The 16,794-nt window shown below is 30.1% G+C and overlaps 1 protein-coding gene across 2 annotated transcripts in view; it reads left to right on the top strand.

Moving 5' to 3' along the window:
- LOC101490018 (histone H3-lysine(4) N-trimethyltransferase ATX1-like) overlaps positions 1-16,521 on the top strand; it is a 25,811-nt gene extending 9,290 nt beyond the window's left edge. The window contains exons 22-25 of one of the 2 annotated variants that reach the window (XM_004491981.4): positions 14-109; positions 590-693; positions 850-992; positions 16,217-16,521. In XM_004491981.4, coding sequence (XP_004492038.1) covers positions 14-109; positions 590-693; positions 850-991 — 342 coding nt within the window. In that variant the 3' untranslated portion in view covers position 992; positions 16,217-16,521. Of the gene's footprint in view, positions 1-13; positions 110-589; positions 694-849; positions 993-2,373; positions 2,777-16,216 lie in introns of those variants that run through there. The other variant, XM_004491980.4, reaches the window with a different exon arrangement.
- Positions 16,522-16,794: the final 273 nt, after the last annotated feature.

The following is a 16,794-nucleotide window of genomic DNA, read 5'->3' as shown; positions in this document are numbered from 1 at the left end:
TTCCCTTATGCAGGGTGCTGGAACATATATGTTTCGGATTGATGATGAACGAGTCATTGATGCTACTAGAGCAGGAAGCATTGCTCATTTAATTAATCATTCCTGTGCAGTGCGTTCTTTCCCCCTTTTTTTTAACATTATCCTATTAATTCATTTCCTACTTGTTAAACATTGCCATTTCAATCTGCATTCTTCGTTTGATGTATGAGATTCACTTGATTTTGTTTTAAAATTCACATTGTTTAGCCAATTATTTAAGTACTGCAGTCTGGAAGGTTTCTAATTTTAATTTTGGGGATTTGCATTCTTGAGAAAACTTTAGCCTTGTCATGACATATTAACAGATATGTAGCATCTAGACATTGTTAAACGACCTTTGATGTATTGCATTTTTTGTGGAACAATTTGATTAGGACCTGCAAAGCTATGACCATGCATAGGTGCCCCATTAAATATACGTTCTACATTGACTTCAGTTTGGAAATACTACAATTTGATTTATTTATTTGCTGAAGAAGCTATACAACCTCTTTTCATTGCTGAAGAAAATAATCAATTGCTTATCTATATTATTTTTGTTTTTATCCAGCCAAATTGCTATTCAAGAGTCATTAGTGTTAATGGCGATGAGCATATTATAATATTTGCAAAGAGGGACATTAAACAATGGGAGGAGCTTACATATGATTATAGGTATCTTCCTTCTTCAAATAAGTAAAGATACATTCACAAAAAGGACCATAAAAAACTTGCTTTTGTGTTGGTTTTTATTGTGTGTAACATTACAATTTCCAAAGATATTATAATTCTTCATAATATTGTGCTGACTTTCTTTAATTCTTGTAATAGATTTTTCTCAATAGATGAACGGCTTGCCTGTTACTGTGGCTTCCCAAAATGTCGAGGTGTAGTAAATGATACCGAGGCAGAAGAGCGAGCTACTACCCTATATGCACCACGAAGTGAATTAGTAGATTGGAAGGGAGAATGAGGTAAGCAAAAATTATCTTCCTTGCTGTCTGACATCTTTGGTAATACTGAAATTGAAAGCATCACTTTAATTGATTTGGACTATTGGGGGTTTGGCAGTCTGCAATTTAAGCTATGATGCAAAGGGACCATTTTTTACTATTATAAAATTTGGAGATGACCTCTGTTTTGGGGATCTGGGAGGAATTTCTTTAGGCTTTGAGGTGCACTTTTTGTGCTTAGTCAAACTTTGAGGAAGACCTGATCTGAACATACTAAGTACTGACTCTCAAAATGGATGGTTTTTAACATGGATTTGAGTATTTGTTGGCAATGCCAGCAGAATCAAAATTCGACTTCGGTTCTAAATTGGTTGAGTTAAGATCTCTTATCGATTTGAGATATGGTCAAAGTAGTTTTTATAAGGCTTCAATAATTTTCAGCTCTTGTGTTAGCTTTAGGGATTGAATTAGGTTTGTTTATTTGGTCAATGGTTGAGTTTGGTTTGAAGTCCACATTCTAAGATAGTGTTGGAGCCTATTCTAGAGATAGTTGAGATCCTTCATCGACTAGAGATATGCTAGTAGTCCTTATACTGTTTGGACAGTCCTCACCTCTTGTACTAGCTTTTCGGGTTGTTAGACTTAGACCAAAAGCCCAAATTCAAAGAGGTTGCTAGATACAGTTGGTTTTTATGTAAACCCGCTGAACCATATTAACTCTTATTTTGAGTAACTTAGTTCCACGTACCTGTGTACTTTACTTGCAAGACTTTGTTTTCCATTATTCTTAATTTTGTTTGTTTGTGTACATATGTATCATAAATTTTTCTGGTTTCATTGTTTTTTTAGATTTCATGTGGGTTTTAGTGTGAGCTGTCTTGAGCGAATATACATTTATTTTGTTTCATATGTTTGATCCTTATTTTATGTGTACTTCTGCTCTGTCATTTCATGAAAATTTGTTTATACAATATAAATGAATGCTAGTTTCTTGTAGAAATATTCAGTCACAAGCCGGCAGAATATTTGTTAGAAGAAAGTAGTAAGAAGATTATCTGTCAACCTACTATGCCAATGGACCCCTAGAACCTTAAGTTATCTTGTCTCTCATGTCCTTGGTCTTGACTTAGCAAGTCGTGTCTTTTTTCCTGTGGCTATATTTCTGAGGTTACTTTTCTTGAGTCAACACCACATATGTCTGTGAACCTGGTGATTAAATTGGTTCTGCACCACAAAACACGTCTTTGATTTGCTGTCATTTGTTGTCTGTTGAGATTGAAGCAACACCTATTGTTTGTTCAAAACCCATCATTTCAATTTTAAATTCAGTAGTTATCTACTCTTGCTAGTCGTTATTCCGACATACCTCTCCCCATTTCATTGTTTTTATTTTGTTTTGCAGATTTTTAATCCTAATATTATGCATTCAAGATCCTTCTGAAGATGGACTGTTTGTCCAACAACTTTTGTCTTGGATTCTGCCATTTCTCCAAAAGTACAGTGTTGTACACAAGTCGTCTGATTCTTCCCATTAATTCATAACCCCAACTGAGCGGTTTATGTTGGCTCAAGGTGGTTGGTTTCCTTGGTATTCAGGTTAATGGTAATTGGAAAGACGCAGCATTTTTTTAATAAATAGTTTACATTTGAAATTCATTGTCACAATTAAGGCTTCTGTTTATCCTCAACCAACTTAACGATATTGTAACTTGCCATTGGATAAGTACAGTTGAAGTTATATCAAACCTTCATGAAATTGTGTATAAATTGAGAATTTTAATTTATGTAATTGCTAATTATGTCAATTTGCCTCTGAAATGATACATGTATATATACAACTAGCAAGCATGAATAGTCATTAATCAATACTATGTATCCAATAAAGGTCAATACATCTTAGGTTCAGTGTTGTTGAATATTGGCCATGGCGGATATGGATTTCAACTGACTGCCATACAAAGGCAGTGGCGTGGTGGAGGAAAAGACATTTTTTTAAAGAGAAAAAACATATCTGACCCGAACCCAGGCACAGAATGGGTTAAAACACTAAACCCTATAAAACGACTGCAAAACTTTTCTATCCTCCTCTACGTCTTTGTTCTCTCCTCTTCTGCATGCGGTGGTGCGTCCACCTCTTTGCTGCCTTCAACCAGCTCTCGCGTATTTATCTGTTTTATTTGTTTCTTTCTTCATTTTCTGCACTACTTCTTTCTATACTTCATTCTTTCTTCATATTCTCTTGTATTTTTTTCCTTCTTTTTTATATTACCATTTTCTGCTCTATTTATGCACATTATGTTTTCATATATTTTCAATACTTCATTTTTTGAATTTCCTTTTTCTGGTTTAATTCATGCTCAATTTATGTTTGTAAACATTCAATTTTTTAAATTTGTTTTTCTGTTTATGCTCTGTTTTAATTATCTTTTTTGTTTTTTTAAAGTATTTTAATTCAGTTTTTTAAATTATTTTTTTTGATTGTGACAAATGATATTATCTATCAATTAAATACACACTATTCTTGACATATATTGATAGTCTTTTGTTGTTTTAGTTATTTCTGCTGTTTGTGTTTATATATGTAGAGGATTTTAATTTGCCCAGCATGCTTCTGCCATAGGCCATTACGCTGTCCCCCAAATGTTTAGGGTGGATACTTGGCTCGTTGCCATGATATGCCATTGACAACACTGCATAGGTTTTGGGCTTACTCGATTTCATAAAACTAACTTGTAAGTTGAAGATTTTCTAAGTTTTATAATCTCTGTCTACGTCATATCCCTAGTCAAATTGAGAATTGGATTTCTCCTATACACCTTTCAAGTCATATCCCTAGTCAAATTGAGAATTGGATTTCTCCTATATACCTTTCAAGTCCACGACTATTGGGCCTAACACGTGGAAAATATGGGCGACTCACAATCTAAGATAGACTCTCATATAGTATTAGTCAAATAGCGACACTATAGCGCTATAGTATAGTAGAATTTGAAAAATTTGCTATTCTTCAATGATACACTATTTAGTATAAAATATTGTCAGATAGCTGCTATAGTGACACTATAGCAGTGTAACATGACATAATTTGAACAAATCACTATTTCTACAATATGCGATTGACAACTCTGTCTCATATCATTTTAAGTTTTGTGGCTAATTCAATTTTATAAAACTGACATGTGACATGAGTATGGTCTAAGTTTTATTTAGGTTATATCTGTAGATGTGATACCTACTTGTTTCCTATAATACCAAGTTGAATCATAAAAATGGGGCTTATTTTTGAAATTTAATGCATGATATGATATTATAGAATCATCTGGGGCCTACTTGGATTGGTTTATTTGAGCTTATCTACTGACATAAACACTTGTGAGATTGTTTTAGAGAATTTATAGAGACAACTTATGACATGTTCATAAGTTGTTTTTTGCTAATTTTCATAAGCTCTCCAGGGTAGCTTTTGAAAACAACCTATAACTTATAGCTTATATAACAACTGACTTAATTTTGTACTTGGTTTAGAAATACCTTATACATAAGGGGTTATATAAGCGTTTATGCTATAATAAGCACTTAGATAAGTTGTTTATCCAATCATGGTCTTGATGTATTTGGTTTATTTTATTGTGGACAAAAGCTTTGGGCTTTGTTTAATGGGGGAAATAGGTGAGATAGATGTGGCTTGACTATGTTTATTTGTTAGCTGTTGTTAGTTAAGATGTATTCGAGTTTTTTGAGTTTAGTGATTATACAATAATAGTGAAAACAATTTTACACAAAAGGCCGAGCATATTTAAACATATTTCACAACATAAATATGCTTCAAGAAGTAACATTATGATATCACACAACGATGGGATTATGATAAGACATCTGAATAAAACATGTTTACACTACCTAAGTACAGTTATTAAGACACTATGAAAGTTTATTTTGTTAAAAAATTGGGCTTGTGGTTAATTAAAATTTTTGTTAGTTTGAGTAAATATAATATGACATTTATTATTTTGGTTGAATTTTGATTTAAATATCATTAGATTATTATTATTATTATTTGTTAGTCCACTTTAAGTGTTAAGTCTGTTAGTCTCTGATAAGGTTTTAAGCATATTTGCCTATTTAGATATGTATGTTCATTATTTTATTTAAGGTTTTATTGCACAATTAATCTTCGAATAGATTTTTATGTCGAGCTATCTTTTATTTTAGACTCTAGAAGAGGTACATATTAAATAAATAGATTAAGGGTAGTGTTTTTTTTTCGACTCAATTAAAGTGTTTGGAAGAGCTTATTTGGATTTACCTAATAATTATAAACTCTCGAAAGAGTATATGAGATTTTGTTATGTTTATAAGCTATTTTTTCCTTATTTTTGTAAGCTCTCCCAAATGGTTTTGTGGTAATATTTTATACTTTATGTGGAGTTTCTTATTCTCTATTTGATTGTAAAAACAACTTACACAAACATTTTTCATAACAAGCTTTTTACCCTATTGTCTCTAGTTTAAGTTTAAAGTTTGAGAAATTAGTCATATTAGTTTAAGGTAAGCTTGGCCTATCTTGATCAATTTCTATCTATACTATTGTTTTTTTTAAAATTTTATTTTACAGAAAATCACTTTTGTAAAAAATGTAATTTTTTATGATTATTTATTTTATTCTTGTTTCAGCTTTTGGAAATAATCATAATATGAACACTATCTTGATTGTGATGAAAAGTCATTTAATGGCATATGGGAAGTAATCTATTTGTAATGTGTGTAATGGATAAGAGTTAATGATAAAAAGAAAATTTTTATTTTATGATTGTAAACAATCACAATTTGGTTTTAAATTGTCAAATTTTTTTATTACATTGTTTTTCATATAATTTCAGAAATTATATGTTTTGTAGATTGTAATTATTATTTTTGGATAGAAACATAGTAATACATTAGATGTTATGTTACTATTTTCTCTCACTAGAGTTTGAACCTCGATTTTAACTCCTTCAACTCTTAGCTCAAAGTTGAGCTGACCAACCTCATTGTAGCTTAATTGTAATTATAATTATTACTTATTACATATTCTTTCTCTTGGACTGCTTGGAAGTTTCTGAATTTCTCTCTTTGAAAAATTCTCTCTTGTATAAGAATATTTATATGTACGTTGAGTTCATAGACGCACTTCATGTCACAAACCTTTCATTCATTGTTGCTGATACTTGTAAATCTATTGTTTTTCTATATTACATGTTTTTGATATTGTTCATGCTTCAGTCTTCCATCATTGTCTCCCAATTTAGTCTTATCTATACTGGACCACTCCTTCAACTTTATGTTGTATCAACTGTTCCATAACTTAGTTTTGACTCTTACTTCATACAAGACTTGAATACAAAAATGCAACTGGATCTAGATATGAATCACGAGGTCTCTACATTCAATCATCTTCATCGTGATGTGTTGTTTTCGTGTCTCTTAATCTCATTCATTGTCTCTAGTTCATCCAAGTTAGGATAAGTAGAATTGGTCGATTTTTCATCTCCTTTTATTTGATAAAGAAATAATAACTTGACACACTAGTTCTTCATCTCCTTTTATTTGATAAAGACATAATAATTTGTCTCTAGTCCTTTGACATAATGTCAATATATTCTAAGATGTTTTGTATATTCTAACATTTCTCAAACTAAAGTTTCCTTAAGTTTTAAGAATATTACAAGATAATAATACATTACCCCACGATAATGAATAAAAAACCAAACAAAAATTGAGCTTCACCATTTAGAAGGTTTAAACCAATAATATCAAAGACCCCCCAAAAAATTAAACTTGAAACTAAGTCAAATAATTGCTTATATGATGGAATCAAGATTAGTGCATCTGGGACGAACTTAAGGTTAATACACCGGGGAAAAGGTTGAGAGGCTCGGGCATGGAGAAGTAAATATCATAGGGTTGCCTTTTAATGTTGTGAAGTCAAAAAGCTTCAAGTTGATGATTGAAGCTGTTGAAAATCATGGGCTACACATGAAGCCTCTAAGTTACCATGATATTAGGGTTGCCTTGCCAAAAAAGGAACTAGGGCTCACAAGAAAATGTTAAAGGCGCTTGAGGTAGCTGATTTATGTTGGTCTTGGGTAAATATTTAGAAAACAAGTATCCTAAACTTGTTTGGACTGTGTGCTGTCCACTGTGTGGATTTAATGTTGGAAGACATTGGAAAGCTGCCTGATGTTAAAAGGGCCATAGGAATAGAGAAATTTCTTGTTGCGTTCATCTACAACCATTCCATGACCCTTAACATAATGATGAGGTTCAATGAAAAAACAAAATTGGTTAGAAGTTTAGTGACAAGATTTGCAAAACATCCCTCTTTCTTCAAAGTTCAAAGGTATAACTAAAAAGCCAATTTGAGAAGATGTTCGTATCAAAGGAGTGGCTAAACACAGACAACAAAAGAGGCCAAAGGAAAAAGGGTGTATAGTGGCTAAACACAAAGACAACAAAAGAGGCCAAGGGAAAAAGGGTATATGGTATCGTTCTCATGGCATCATTTTGAAATGATGTTCTATTCTCTCTCAAGGTGATGGATAGGGCAAAGGAATCTATAGTAATAGCTTTCAATGGAAATGCGAGTAGGTACTATGATATTTTTGCAATAATAGATATGTGGGTGTCAACTCCATCGTTGATTGCTACAATGACCCAAATGTTGGCAAAGGTAAATAAGTGATAAATGAGATCTATTCAAACATCGATAAGCTTACTATAAACACATATGAGAATGATAAAGCTCTAACTAAGATTGCTAATTATAGGAAAGTGCAAGACATATTCGACATACCTTCTACAATTAGTCAAAGTTCCACTTTGCCCCCTAGTAAGTTGTTTTGTTAATTTAAAATTGTATATTCAATAGTTGCAAATTGTAATGCTAATTAGTTATTGCATTCCAGCCGAGTGGTGGACCATGTATGGAATTACGTTTCAGTTTTGCAAGTGATTGCAATCAAAATGTTAAGCCTGACATGTAACTCATCATGATATGTGCAATTGGAATGCTTTTGATCAAATAAGTAAATGTTAAATGGTTTTTTATATATAGTTAAATGTAGTGAATTTAAAATTACATATTTTATCTAAAAATATAATATAAATTCATTTTATGAAGACAAGCAAACTTAAGTCTTAATTTTTGTGAAGTACAACCAAGCTTTTAAAGACCATTTGGATAATGTTGAAGAATCAAGAGAAATCAAATTTGATTCTCTATGATTTTATTTTATTCCCTTTAGTTTTATTTTTATGACTATGTCATTATTATATTGTAATTTATTTTTCGATATAAAATAGTCTAAGACTATAGTAATAAAGCATGGAAGTAATAATCCTTTACTTCCTTCATGATATCTAAAGCTCTAGGTTAGGATTCTAGTGTAAAGTGGCCCACAACTAATGGCGGGCGACAGCGTGACACACAACAACGTGGAAGGCGGTTCTTATTGTTATCAGATCCAAATTACAAGTTCTGGTAGTTTGAGAATTTTGTGATTATTATTTGACTAATTAGCACTATCGAACCAACAATTGGAGAACCCTTTGTACAAGAGTCAACAATTGGAAAACCTTTCATTTTTTGCATTTATCTCTTAGTTGTCTGTTGCATAAATTCCAAAAAATGTAAAGGATGCTCTAAAAGTTCCAAAGTGGCAGGAAGTTGTTCTTGAGGGATGGGAGCTCGTGAGAAGAATAAAGCTTGGAGAGTCATGACTTTACCCACAGGAAAGAGTAATGGAGGTTGTAAATGAGTATTTACCGCATAATATAATTCAAATAACACAATTGAAAGGTACAAGGCACGCTTGGTTGCTAAAGAGTTTATTTACACATGTGAAATACACTACTTAGAGACTTTTGCTCCCGTTGTCAAATTAAACACTCTTAAAGTTCTCTTGCTTCTTAGTGGCGAACTTAGATTTAGTCATTTAACCAACTTGACGTAAAATAATGCTTTTTTCAATGGTGATTTAGAGGAAAAATTGTACATGGATAGTCCTCCAAACTGAAGGCAAGTTTGGTTCAAATGTGTGCAAATTGCAAAAATCACTATTTGTTTTTGATCAATCTCCAACGGCTTGGTTTGAAAAATTCACTCGGTTAGGTAAGGCAAAGATATATGTTGGGACAATCAAACCATACTTTATTCATGAAATTTTTCAGCAATGGTAAGATTGCAATTCTAATTGTTTATGTGGATGATTTTATTCTCACATGAGATGATATTGTTGAGATGGAAAGATGGAAGAGAAATTTGGCAAAAAAATTTGGGGTCAAAGATTTAGGTGCACTTGAATACTTTCTTGACATGAAGATTGCTTTCTCAAAGAAGGGATTTGTAGTTTCTCTGTGAAAGCACATCCTAGACCTCTTGGAGGAAATCAGGATGAGTGGGTGTAGATCGACAAATACCCTTATGGAATTAAATAGAAAACTTAGGGAGAAAGGTAATCTTCTTGTTGATATTGGAAGATAACAGAGGCTAGTTGACAAACTTATTTATCTAACTTACTATAGACCCGTCATTGCTTTTTTTGTGAGTTTTGTAAGTCAATTCATGCATTCTCTTTATGAAGAATACTTGGAGGTAGTTTATTGAATTTTAAGATACTTAAATCCAATCTTGAAATAAGTTTGTACTTTAAGAAAACCAACGAGAAAGATGTCTCTATATATTGGATCTGATACTGACAAACCACTACTAGACATTGTGCCTATATGTGGGAAAATCTAGTTACTTGGAGAAGTAAGAAACAATGTGATTGCTCGAATTAGTGCATAAGCCAGTTTTAGAGTAGTGGTTCAAGGAATATGTGAACTTTTGTGGATTCATACTCGTGGAAAAACTAAAATTGAAAGCGGACTTATCTTAAAATTGTTTTGTGACAACACAACAACAATAAGTATAGCTCACAACCTTGGGCAATATGTCAAAACCAAGCATATTGAGATTGATTACCATTTCATAAAAGAGAAAATTGATGCCAAAATTACATGTGTACCATGTTGATATTTTGACAAAAAAATTGACAAGGTCTAATTTTGAGTGACTTATAGTCAAGTTGGACATGATAGATATTAATGCACCAACTTGAGGAGGGGTGGTAAGGAATCAAGGAAATTCATATTTGATTTGATTTTATTCTCTTTAGTTTTGTTTTTATGATTCTATCATTATTAGTCATTATTACTTGTAATTTCTTTTCCAGTATAAATAGTCAAAGATTGTAGCAATAAAACATGAAAATATTATTCCTTTTCTTCTGATAACAAGGATTTTTAAATGATTCCATTCTCCTCAACAATATTGATAATTGTCGTGAGTGCCTCGTTCAAGATGTGGATGAAAATGAAGTATTGTCATATGATCTATTCTTGGGAGAAGATGACTTGACTTGGGAAGTTGTTGCTGTTGGTGATGCATTGTGAACTAATGAACCAATAAGACTTACTAGACGCCAATCTAAACTCACTACAACTGTGTGTAATGGACCTGAGGAGTTGGAGGAGGTAGAAAAAGAGTTTGAATCAATGATGAAAAAGATAATATTGATGTGGTAGAATTTAGAAGTGAAGATGAGTCGGATGTGGCAGCATGATTTTGATTACTTTTAGAACTTTATTTTAATTGATGTTTTATTTTGATACTCTTAGAACTTTAATTAGTAGTTAAGTTATATTAGGTTTTGATTTTTAAGTTGGTAACAAATGACCAAAGTTAATTATAATTATTAAGTATGATTACTCGTTTAATTGTGTATTTGGTTATCTTTGAGTATTTATGTATCATGTTTGGATTTATGTTTTAGTTTGTTGAAGAATCGAGAGAAATTAGATTTTATTCTCTTTTATTTTATATTATTATGTTTATTTTTATTCTGTCATTATTACTCAGTTTTACTATTGTAATTTCTTTTCCTATATAAACAGCTTAGGGCTGTAATAATAAAACATGAAAGTATTTTGTCTACTTGTAATTTCTTTTCCTATATAAACAGCTTAGGGCTGTAATAATAAAACATGAAAGTATTTTGTCTACTTGTAATTTCTTTTCCTATATAAACAGCTTAGGGCTGTAATAATAAAACATGAAAGTATTTTGTCTACTTGTAATTTCTTTTCCTATATAAACAGCTTAGGGCTGTAATAATAAAACATGAAAGTATTTTGTCTACTTGTAATTTCTTTTCCTATATAAACAGCTTAGGGCTGTAATAATAAAACATGAAAGTATTTTGTCTACTTGTAATTTCTTTTCCTATATAAACAGCTTAGGGCTGTAATAATAAAACATGAAAGTATTTTGTCTACTTGTAATTTCTTTTCCTATATAAACAGCTTAGGGCTGTAATAATAAAACATGAAAGTATTTTGTCTACTTGTAATTTCTTTTCCTATATAAACAGCTTAGGGCTGTAATAATAAAACATGAAAGTATTTTGTCTACTTGTAATTTCTTTTCCTATATAAACAGCTTAGGGCTGTAATAATAAAACATGAAAGTATTTTGTCTACTTGTAATTTCTTTTCCTATATAAACAGCTTAGGGCTGTAATAATAAAACATGAAAGTATTTTGTCTACTTGTAATTTCTTTTCCTATATAAACAGCTTAGGGCTGTAATAATAAAACATGAAAGTATTTTGTCTACTTGTAATTTCTTTTCCTATATAAACAGCTTAGGGCTGTAATAATAAAACATGAAAGTATTTTGTCTACTTGTAATTTCTTTTCCTATATAAACAGCTTAGGGCTGTAATAATAAAACATGAAAGTATTTTGTCTACTTGTAATTTCTTTTCCTATATAAACAGCTTAGGGCTGTAATAATAAAACATGAAAGTATTTTGTCTACTTGTAATTTCTTTTCCTATATAAACAGCTTAGGGCTGTAATAATAAAACATGAAAGTATTTTGTCTACTTGTAATTTCTTTTCCTATATAAACAGCTTAGGGCTGTAATAATAAAACATGAAAGTATTTTGTCTACTTGTAATTTCTTTTCCTATATAAACAGCTTAGGGCTGTAATAATAAAACATGAAAGTATTTTGTCTACTTGTAATTTCTTTTCCTATATAAACAGCTTAGGGCTGTAATAATAAAACATGAAAGTATTTTGTCTACTTGTAATTTCTTTTCCTATATAAACAGCTTAGGGCTGTAATAATAAAACATGAAAGTATTTTGTCTACTTGTAATTTCTTTTCCTATATAAACAGCTTAGGGCTGTAATAATAAAACATGAAAGTATTTTGTCTACTTGTAATTTCTTTTCCTATATAAACAGCTTAGGGCTGTAATAATAAAACATGAAAGTATTTTGTCTACTTGTAATTTCTTTTCCTATATAAACAGCTTAGGGCTGTAATAATAAAACATGAAAGTATTTTGTCTACTTGTAATTTCTTTTCCTATATAAACAGCTTAGGGCTGTAATAATAAAACATGAAAGTATTTTGTCTACTTGTAATTTCTTTTCCTATATAAACAGCTTAGGGCTGTAATAATAAAACATGAAAGTATTTTGTCTACTTGTAATTTCTTTTCCTATATAAACAGCTTAGGGCTGTAATAATAAAACATGAAAGTATTTTGTCTACTTGTAATTTCTTTTCCTATATAAACAGCTTAGGGCTGTAATAATAAAACATGAAAGTATTTTGTCTACTTGTAATTTCTTTTCCTATATAAACAGCTTAGGGCTGTAATAATAAAACATGAAAGTATTTTGTCTACTTGTAATTTCTTTTCCTATATAAACAGCTTAGGGCTGTAATAATAAAACATGAAAGTATTTTGTCTACTTGTAATTTCTTTTCCTATATAAACAGCTTAGGGCTGTAATAATAAAACATGAAAGTATTTTGTCTACTTGTAATTTCTTTTCCTATATAAACAGCTTAGGGCTGTAATAATAAAACATGAAAGTATTTTGTCTACTTGTAATTTCTTTTCCTATATAAACAGCTTAGGGCTGTAATAATAAAACATGAAAGTATTTTGTCTACTTGTAATTTCTTTTCCTATATAAACAGCTTAGGGCTGTAATAATAAAACATGAAAGTATTTTGTCTACTTGTAATTTCTTTTCCTATATAAACAGCTTAGGGCTGTAATAATAAAACATGAAAGTATTTTGTCTACTTGTAATTTCTTTTCCTATATAAACAGCTTAGGGCTGTAATAATAAAACATGAAAGTATTTTGTCTACTTGTAATTTCTTTTCCTATATAAACAGCTTAGGGCTGTAATAATAAAACATGAAAGTATTTTGTCTACTTGTAATTTCTTTTCCTATATAAACAGCTTAGGGCTGTAATAATAAAACATGAAAGTATTTTGTCTACTTGTAATTTCTTTTCCTATATAAACAGCTTAGGGCTGTAATAATAAAACATGAAAGTATTTTGTCTACTTGTAATTTCTTTTCCTATATAAACAGCTTAGGGCTGTAATAATAAAACATGAAAGTATTTTGTCTACTTGTAATTTCTTTTCCTATATAAACAGCTTAGGGCTGTAATAATAAAACATGAAAGTATTTTGTCTACTTGTAATTTCTTTTCCTATATAAACAGCTTAGGGCTGTAATAATAAAACATGAAAGTATTTTGTCTACTTGTAATTTCTTTTCCTATATAAACAGCTTAGGGCTGTAATAATAAAACATGAAAGTATTTTGTCTACTTGTAATTTCTTTTCCTATATAAACAGCTTAGGGCTGTAATAATAAAACATGAAAGTATTTTGTCTACTTGTAATTTCTTTTCCTATATAAACAGCTTAGGGCTGTAATAATAAAACATGAAAGTATTTTGTCTACTTGTAATTTCTTTTCCTATATAAACAGCTTAGGGCTGTAATAATAAAACATGAAAGTATTTTGTCTACTTGTAATTTCTTTTCCTATATAAACAGCTTAGGGCTGTAATAATAAAACATGAAAGTATTTTGTCTACTTGTAATTTCTTTTCCTATATAAACAGCTTAGGGCTGTAATAATAAAACATGAAAGTATTTTGTCTACTTGTAATTTCTTTTCCTATATAAACAGCTTAGGGCTGTAATAATAAAACATGAAAGTATTTTGTCTACTTGTAATTTCTTTTCCTATATAAACAGCTTAGGGCTGTAATAATAAAACATGAAAGTATTTTGTCTACTTGTAATTTCTTTTCCTATATAAACAGCTTAGGGCTGTAATAATAAAACATGAAAGTATTTTGTCTACTTGTAATTTCTTTTCCTATATAAACAGCTTAGGGCTGTAATAATAAAACATGAAAGTATTTTGTCTACTTGTAATTTCTTTTCCTATATAAACAGCTTAGGGCTGTAATAATAAAACATGAAAGTATTTTGTCTACTTGTAATTTCTTTTCCTATATAAACAGCTTAGGGCTGTAATAATAAAACATGAAAGTATTTTGTCTACTTGTAATTTCTTTTCCTATATAAACAGCTTAGGGCTGTAATAATAAAACATGAAAGTATTTTGTCTACTTGTAATTTCTTTTCCTATATAAACAGCTTAGGGCTGTAATAATAAAACATGAAAGTATTTTGTCTACTTGTAATTTCTTTTCCTATATAAACAGCTTAGGGCTGTAATAATAAAACATGAAAGTATTTTGTCTACTTGTAATTTCTTTTCCTATATAAACAGCTTAGGGCTGTAATAATAAAACATGAAAGTATTTTGTCTACTTGTAATTTCTTTTCCTATATAAACAGCTTAGGGCTGTAATAATAAAACATGAAAGTATTTTGTCTACTTGTAATTTCTTTTCCTATATAAACAGCTTAGGGCTGTAATAATAAAACATGAAAGTATTTTGTCTACTTGTAATTTCTTTTCCTATATAAACAGCTTAGGGCTGTAATAATAAAACATGAAAGTATTTTGTCTACTTGTAATTTCTTTTCCTATATAAACAGCTTAGGGCTGTAATAATAAAACATGAAAGTATTTTGTCTACTTGTAATTTCTTTTCCTATATAAACAGCTTAGGGCTGTAATAATAAAACATGAAAGTATTTTGTCTACTTGTAATTTCTTTTCCTATATAAACAGCTTAGGGCTGTAATAATAAAACATGAAAGTATTTTGTCTACTTGTAATTTCTTTTCCTATATAAACAGCTTAGGGCTGTAATAATAAAACATGAAAGTATTTTGTCTACTTGTAATTTCTTTTCCTATATAAACAGCTTAGGGCTGTAATAATAAAACATGAAAGTATTTTGTCTACTTGTAATTTCTTTTCCTATATAAACAGCTTAGGGCTGTAATAATAAAACATGAAAGTATTTTGTCTACTTGTAATTTCTTTTCCTATATAAACAGCTTAGGGCTGTAATAATAAAACATGAAAGTATTTTGTCTACTTGTAATTTCTTTTCCTATATAAACAGCTTAGGGCTGTAATAATAAAACATGAAAGTATTTTGTCTACTTGTAATTTCTTTTCCTATATAAACAGCTTAGGGCTGTAATAATAAAACATGAAAGTATTTTGTCTACTTGTAATTTCTTTTCCTATATAAACAGCTTAGGGCTGTAATAATAAAACATGAAAGTATTTTGTCTACTTGTAATTTCTTTTCCTATATAAACAGCTTAGGGCTGTAATAATAAAACATGAAAGTATTTTGTCTACTTGTAATTTCTTTTCCTATATAAACAGCTTAGGGCTGTAATAATAAAACATGAAAGTATTTTGTCTTTTACTTTCTTCATAGTTTGTTAATTGTTTCTTAGTCTTTGCAATAGCGGCTATCCCACTATCCCGGCTATCCCACTATCCGCTATATCATTATAGCGGTTTTGAAGTCTCCGCTATCGGATTAACAACATAAGGACAACTGTCTCATGACAGCTAGCTTTAGTTAGATTTTGATAGAGTCAGTTAAAGAGTTAGTTAGAGTTGGTTAAAACTGTATCTGCTATAAATACAGTTGAACTATCATTGTAATCATTCAAGAAAATTAGAATGACTTCAGAATATACACCCATTCAGTTTTTCTAAGTTTCTTTCATTTCCTGCCTTTTTCAATTCTAACATGGTTATCATCTTGTTCAATGTTCGTGATGTATGCACATGTGTACCTGAAAGATTACTAATCGCTATCCATTTATGAAAATACAATGGCTTCAGAGTCAGGCTAACCTTTTCCTTGACATATTTTTCTTACAGGACATTGCAAGATTGCATAAATAAAGATAACATCGTTGAGAACTGCAGAAGTGGAAATGGATAATTGGAAGAAACACTTAACTAGCACAAAGGCCTCGTCAATTTGTAGTATATCATTTTTTAGAGTTCAAATAAAAAAATATTGATGATACTGAAAGTGGATTGTGGGGGTACCAATTAAAATTTACTTCTATTATCAGAGTAATATTCCTGTAATTATATATATATATATTTGAAATCTGCAACTCTTATTCTATAATGGATATCAAAGGAATACCGAATTTTGGTGTGAACTTCTTTTTTTATTTCCAATTTTCTTTCCAATTTTATAATTTTTTATCAATAAAATAACTGAATTTTAAAATTTGTATATTATTTATTATATATATGAAAGGATATCAAGTTTTGGTTTAAACATTATTTTCTAATTTTACCTTATGTTTAACTTATTTTATTTTTCTCTATCAATAGAAAAACTGATTTTTTTTTTAATTTTTATTTTAATATTGTAGTACAAGATAATGTTCTCATGGCATGAATAGCAGCAATGAGGAAATGAAGCAGAATGGAAAATAAAA

The sequence above is a fragment of the Cicer arietinum genome, chromosome 3, assembly GCF_000331145.2.
Source record: "Cicer arietinum cultivar CDC Frontier isolate Library 1 chromosome 3, Cicar.CDCFrontier_v2.0, whole genome shotgun sequence".
NCBI classification, from domain to species: domain Eukaryota; kingdom Viridiplantae; phylum Streptophyta; class Magnoliopsida; order Fabales; family Fabaceae; genus Cicer; species Cicer arietinum.
The sequence above is the reverse complement of the archived record's forward strand: the minus strand, read 5'-3'. Positions and strand labels throughout refer to the sequence as shown.